Source organism: Octopus bimaculoides, chromosome 2 (genome assembly GCF_001194135.2).
Source record: "Octopus bimaculoides isolate UCB-OBI-ISO-001 chromosome 2, ASM119413v2, whole genome shotgun sequence".
Lineage (NCBI taxonomy): Eukaryota > Metazoa > Mollusca > Cephalopoda > Octopoda > Octopodidae > Octopus > Octopus bimaculoides.
Genome location: NC_068982.1, coordinates 132,469,023 through 132,476,522, shown reverse-complemented (window position 1 = coordinate 132,476,522; position 7,500 = coordinate 132,469,023). Strand labels below are relative to the sequence as shown.

Here is a 7,500-nt window from a genome sequence, read left to right as displayed (position 1 = left end):
GGTATATATATGTGTGTATATATATAAATATCTGCATGTATATTTGTGTGTGTGTGTGTGTGTGTGTGTGTGTGTGTGTGTTTATGTTTGTGTGTTTGAGAGAGAAAGAGAGAGAGAGAGGTTGTATGTGTGGTGTGTGGTGGTGTGTAATATGAGTTTGCATGTGTCTGTATTAGTGTAAACTGGTATAAATTGGTCTAAACACCTTGTAGTATTTATTTTCTAAGGTCAGTTATCTTCCTAAAAGGGACATAAATCAAGATAAACTTATTCAACTGATATATATAGTCTTATGAACTGAATCTCAAGCAAAGCAATGAAGTCAACATAATTGACTAATGCCTTTGAAGTGTGTGCCCCAGCTTGATTTTGGTACAGTGACTGAAACCAGTAAAAGAATAAAATTCTGGTGTGTGTGTGTGTGTGTGGGGGGGCATAAGAAATTATAGAATTAAATTGACCATTATCTAAACATCTTGTTCTTATTAGTAGAAATATTAGTAGAAATATACATAAAACTGATGAAAGAGCACAAGAAAATTAGGTTTGGCTAGAAATCTTTAGAGTGTAAAAGGATCTCTTTCAACTTATAATGAAATATTTTTCTTCATTTCTCAGCAAATATTATTTAATGTGTTTCATATCAAAGTTACTATACTGCCTGTAGCCATTTCCAGTGAAAGAGTTTGTATCAAGTTGGTAGAAAATAGTTTAAATATGCTAAATTTGATCCAGGCAATGTGCTTTATGGCAGCGATTTCACAAATAGAGTACTGAGTTCAAAATTCAAATGAGCTGGATAAAAACGAAAAATGAAAGAGAAGGGAAAGAAACGTGCAAGTGAATGACTCTAACTGACAAAGTCAATATTATTTATAAACATGGCAATGAGCTGTCAGAATCGTTAGTATGCTGGATGAAATGCTTAGTCGTATTTTGCCCGTCACTATGTTCTGAGTTCAAATTCCACCAAGGTTGACTTCACCTTTCATCCTTGTGGAGGTCGATAAACTAAGTACCAGTTGTGTACTGGAGTCGATTTAATCGACTGACTCCCTCCCAACAAATTTCAGGCCTTGTGCCCATAGCAGAAAGAATGATATACAAACAGGATGGACTGAATGCATATCATGATGGACTACTGATCTTTTAGTCATTTATGTAAAGCATGCTACATGTACATAAGGACAATAATAGATCTCCTCCTCCTCGTCATTGTCATCATTGTCATCGTCATCGTCATCATCATCATCATCATCATCATCATCATCATTTTCCTCATCATCCTTCAACATCTGGTTTTTCATGCTTGCATGTGTCAGATGGAATTGACTGAGGTAAATTTTCAGTAGCCATGTGCTCCAGCTGTTTTCAGTTTCCATCTGTTTCTATGTAAAATATATGGTCTAGAAGAACATACTAAGGCCCTCCCCATGAACCTTCCTCTAGACACAGAAAATAACAAAATATGAAAAAAGAAGGAAGTTTTGTATTCTTCCACAGATTTTTCCCCACTCTTTTCACTCAAAATTTGCTTTTAGATCAATTAAAAATATTTTTCAACTCAATCAGTAGATACCTGGATCCTGAATTACTGTAGAGGATACTGTAGAAAGTATTGCAGGGTAATAATATTGTGGCATATTGTTAACTGAACTTCATTTGAGCAGTGTCATGTCTGATTATGCAATGTTTGATTTTAACTGGTATTCTTATTAATAGAAGAAGTATGCTGGAACTCACCTCAGATTTCACAAATGTTGAATGGTTAAAAGATGCTTTCATTTTTAGACAGAAATACAAGTTTATTTCAGATTGGTGATATTTATTGTTATCATATGTAAAGTTGTAAGTTCAAAACTGTTTACAGTCAGTGTTATGGTCTCTGGGCAATGAACTTAGCTCTAAATGTTGTTGCTCATCCACAACAGCTTCCACTCTACTTCTTGATATTAAGAAATGGTGACAACCAGCTGTAGAAACTGTTTCTTCAGTAATATAGTCTGTCCAAGTTTGATAAAACAACCTGTCTAGGCTATTAATGAAAATTCTATGTGAAATAATTCTAAAAGCTTAACTGGAAGCCATCTGAATAATTTGTTGGTTGGAAATCTCAAAATTAAGATACCTGGATTTATAACCAGAAATATTATTTCTTATAGAATATTCTACTCACAAATTTAATTGTTAATGTTCTCTACATTTCATTGTATCAATATTTTGTAAGCTTTTTAAATGGATCTAGGTTAGAAACCAGCTCTTTCTCTATTAGCAATAAATCTTGGAGTAAAACTGAATAATGACATACATACATACATGCATGCATACATACATATGTATGTATATATATATCATCAGTGGATCATATATCCAAGAAAGAAGCACACTCTAAAAGTTGATTGAACAGATTCTTACTTTATCTAGTCATCCTTACCATTGTTGTCTCTCATAAGTTGTTACATCGTCATCATCATCATCATCATCATCCACTTATGCGTTATGCGTTATGCGTTAAATATATATATATATATATATATATATATATATATATATATATATATATATATATATATATACCTTAAAAAATTCTTATTTTCTTTCTTTCTTTTTGTTTTCTAGATTCATGATGGTCCTAATCTGTCTTATATTCAGTGTATTGTCCACAATTGAACAATATGCAGAATTTGCAAATGAAACTTTATTTTGGATGGTAAATATAACATTTTTATTTTCATGATAAAACTAGAAAATAAACCCAGACAATGCATTTCTTCAATTTTAATTTCATCAAATTATGTATTTTTATTGATATTTGCTTTATCTGTATACTACATATATAGCTTTTTACTTGTATTTTTTATTTATTTATTTTTATTTTTTCAAGTTCTATAATAAAATATAGCTTAACATCATATTAATACAAACTGAATTTTCATAAAATTTCAACAGCAATTTCTTTTACTCCTCATCAATCCAATTATTTTGAGTTAAGAAAACTTCCCAATTTCTCAGTACCATCCTAACATCACCCAGATCATTATAGGCTAAATTGCTTTGTCTTTTTAACCTCTAACCAAAATTTTGTTTCATTATTATTGAAGTGTTTTACATAAGACAGTACACGCAATCTCTCTTTAAATTGATTGCATCTATTTGGAACTTCAGGTCATGTAATTCATTTTCCAACATAATTAATTGAAATGCAATTGTATTATTTTCATAGTAACTATAATGGACAATAGGTTCGCTGTTTCCTCCTAGAAAAGATATAGAAAGCCTGGGTTCAGCTCTTTCTCATTTGAACAGACATAAAAGACCTATATGATATTATTTCAACAAGGTCTTGAGTATTAGCAGATTTTATTTAACTGCCATTTTCTAAATATTTCATTGTTTTTAGAAAAAGAAAAGGTTATGATGACCTGTAGAAATTTGGAAAAGCATTTGTTCCTTTGTTGTTTTATAAATATTCTACACAGAAATTCAGTAATTTACATTTTGTCTTGGTTCATTTTTTCCAGATTTAATGCTTGGTTGAAGCATTTAGTGTAATATATATGATTATTACCCTTTGAGCTAAAGCCAGAATAATTTGTTTTGGAACTGGTTTGTTTAACATAACACCGCTATGCTTGTAAAATATAGAATTCAGTGCTAAGATTATAAAAGAAAGAATTCACTTTATTTTTAAAATTAGGATGGACACATGCTTAGACTGAAAAATGTTGAAATGAATTTATTGAAAAAAAAAATCCCAAGAACTGTAAGAGAAATAAAATATTTGGTTTAAAATATGGTTATTTTAAATATAGATATTTTTGTGCATGTCACTTTAGCAACAGATAAAATTACAAGGTTCCATATCTTGAAATAGCTTTGTATAATCTTATCTTTCCTTATATATATATATATATATATTAAAGAATAAATATTGACTTTTAAGCCTATGTTTCAGAAAGAGTAGTATATTATAAAGGATTTCATTTACTCCCAGAAGCTTGTTCAATTCAGAGTGGCAAGAGCAATATTGCTTTAAGGGAATACACTGTGGATTTCAGTTGATTTTAAATGAATGTCATAAACATTTTGATTTTCAGTTGCAAGTCATGAAAAGAGGGGATGATTCTACTCGTGTTTTTCTCTTAAGGAACATATGTACTGGGTTTAATCTTCTTTTCCCTCTAAGTTTCCATATAATATCTCATAGTTTTCTTATAAATATTCTTCTTTTCATATCCATACTGATCTATATGGATTAGTGCAGGAATTTGCATGAGGCTCAAAAGTAATATGCTATGCAGGCATGTTATACATCTGAAATCTTGAATCCTTTTGATTCCAACCTGTCTGAGACCACCCCTAGTTCTATGATACGTACTTCCTATCAATGTTATCATTTATTATTAACAAAATTAATTAAAACAAAGACAGTGTTCTTAATTGGAAATATAGCAACAAAAGGGTTAATAATACAATGTGAGATTAGATATCAAGAATTGCATTAACGTTGCTTTTCATAAAAGACTATATTCATTAGAATTCCAGGGTGTTGTTACATCTGTTGTCAACATAGGATTCCACTTTGTGCAAAAAGTAGATAGTATGAAGCATGCATAAGGAGCATGTTGCTGCTTGCTAGTGAGAGACAAAACCATTAAATATGAAAGATCTGTGAGGACTGGGGAGAAATGAGGCAAGAATGATCAACTGAAGGAGTAGCTAAGCATTAACAGTATCAGTTAAAGAACACAAGAGAGATGACTAGAAATTTGATGCAAACAGACAATGAAATACTTGGTGTGAAGAAAATGCCATGTTATGTCAAATACGATTACTTGTACGGATGAGGAAAAGAAAGAAAGTAGCGAGATTAAATTTCCGAATGTTGGATCTTACAGATAAGATGACAAAATCCAAGTGGATTAGCAATATGTTATATAACTGAGCCATACAACCTATGATGACTTAACAAAATAGACTTTAGAACAATGATGATAATGTGGAGAAGGAATAGGAATAGGAGGGGGGAGAAGGAGGATGAATTGGAGAAATGAAAGGAGATGGAGGGTGAAGAAAGAATGAAGATGTGCTGTTGATGATGATGATGATGCATGATGATGCATGAAGGGGACCGATTTTTACAGTATTGCTTCTGTCCAGTAACTTCTTTCATTTGGTAATTTCTTATTTTGTATTTGATTATCGTTTTCTTTTTATCTTATATCTACTCTGGATCATTAATGACTATCTCAAAATGTAGTTTTAATCATTCTATCGTTTTAATTTTTATTACATGTACACCATCTAAAGTAAACACATTACTAATTTTACTGACTTTCTTCTTACCCAGATAGAGGGCTACACATTAATAAGTCGGGGAAACGAAACTGTGTGAAGATATTTATGCCATTCTTAAGAGCATTAGAGGTGTTAAAGCACTGAACTGGGATCAAGTTTAGGAATTAACTTGAGTCCTTGATTAAGCTCATTAGCTTTTACTATACAGCACTTACTGAATATTTCAATCAGCAAGATCTAAAGAATGTAACTATTATGAGATTTTGAGGTTTTGATTCCAATGTATCAAACAAGATACAATGTATTCATAGAGAATATTAATGTGAGAGATGACAACAATTTATTTTCAATGTATCCCCAGAAAGCAGGCAACTACTAGCCTAAATAGTATGATAATTCAACATGGTTAAACAGGACATGTTTATTTCCAAAAGATCCATAAAATACAAGTTTTGATAAGAGTAATTAATACATAGAATAATTACATTTTTCAAATTACGATGTTTATAAGAAAAAAGATTTGAGTTAAACTTGCTGTAGAAGTAATGTTAAGGATATAGTTATTGTTTAAGTTAATGTGTGTTTTTCTATATCTGTAGGCTCTCCTGTACTCACCTTGTACCTAGAGAGCATGCCCTGATACCTCATCACAACTACCTTTATCTTTCTTTCCAGTTACTCCTCATCATTATTTAGTGCAGGGTTGTCTTGCAAGTTACCTCATTGGTATTAATGGCAAAAAAAAAAAGCGCCCAGTACAGTCTATAAAGTGGTTGGCATTAGAAAAGGCATCCAGCCATAGAAACTATGTCAAAGCAAAATTTAGAGCTCAGCACAGTCTTCTGGCTTGTTGGATACAACCAAATCCTCCAGCTTATGGCAGTATGGAATACAGACATTAAATAATGATGATAAAAGTTTATAAACAATGAACTTCTAGTATTTGTCTATGGAATTCTCCCACAAGGCATTGGTCAGCCTAAAGCTACAGCAGAAAATACCCAAGATTGCATGTCATGGGACTGAACCTAAAACCAGATGGTCGAGAACTGTACTTCCTAACCACACAGTCATGTCTGTGACTCTATATTTTTCTAATAAGACACTTTTTGGTCATGTGTAAGTGTGAATGGTAAATGTTGAAATAAAAGACTGGAAATCAACATGTTAAAGTAACATGGTGGAATTGAGACATAGCAAATTAATATGTGGTGCAGCTGAAGCCAGCAGGCTGCACCAGGCTCTGATCTGATTTGGCAAGGTTTCTATGGCTGGATTCCCTTCCTAACGCCAACCACTCCGAGAATGTAGTGGGTGTTTTTTACATGCCACCAGCATGGGTGCCAATGACCTGACACTGTCATTGGCCATGACTATGGTCTCACTTGGCTGACAGGTCTGCACAAGCATGGTATATCGCCAAAGGTCTCTGTCACCTGTTACTGCCTCCACGAGGCCCAACACTTGAACGGTGTTTTTTATGTGCCACTGACATGGGTGCCAGTCAGACACCACTGGCATTGGTCACAAATCTACACCTGTTTCCAAACAAAACAAAAAAAGAAGATATCTGGCAATATGGAGTTCTTGAGAAGACCCACCCATGTCAATGAACCTGAGTTCTAGAAGCACTGTGTTTTCCACCCACATGTAACAAAAAAAACATTTTACACATCTTACTCCAACAAACCAAACTACATCTCTTCTCTTCTCTTCCTCACATCTCGTTCATGCATTATGCTTATCTCTCACTTCCCAATCCTGTCCTCATGGCCCTGTACACTGTATCATTGCTATCTAGTAGCCCCACCCACCCCCTCTATATGCCCAGGTTTACCCCACTCACTACATTCTCTCCCCCACTCTCTACTCACGCCTCTTTCGGCAATGCCCTGCCACTTATATTATGACCTCCATACCGCAAGGGTATGCCCTGACACTTGCCACCATCTCTCTCACTCTCTTTTCTTTTACTCAACCAACCCATTTATATTCTGATCTCTGTCCCTTATGAGTATGCCTAGCATTTTGCCACCATCTCTCTCCTGCTCTCTCTTGCAGTCCTGCTGTCCCCCACTATCTCTCTCCGTCTCCTGCTCCCCCTTGGATTGGGTAACCATGTATCCCCTTTACATCAGCACACCTATTTCTGTCCTTATTTTTTCTCTCTCTCTCTCTCTCTCTCTCTCTCTCTCTCTCTCT

The 7,500-nt window shown here is 33.7% G+C and overlaps 1 protein-coding gene across 1 annotated transcript in view; it reads left to right on the top strand.

The window, feature by feature from the left end:
• Positions 1-7,500, top strand: part of LOC106867967 (potassium voltage-gated channel subfamily KQT member 1) — a 255,118-nt gene that overhangs the window by 103,393 nt on the left and 144,225 nt on the right. Inside the window, exon 4 of the mRNA XM_014913048.2 lies at positions 2,620-2,710. Within this exon, the coding sequence (XP_014768534.1) occupies positions 2,620-2,710 (91 nt within the window). The remainder of the gene's footprint in view (positions 1-2,619; positions 2,711-7,500) is intronic.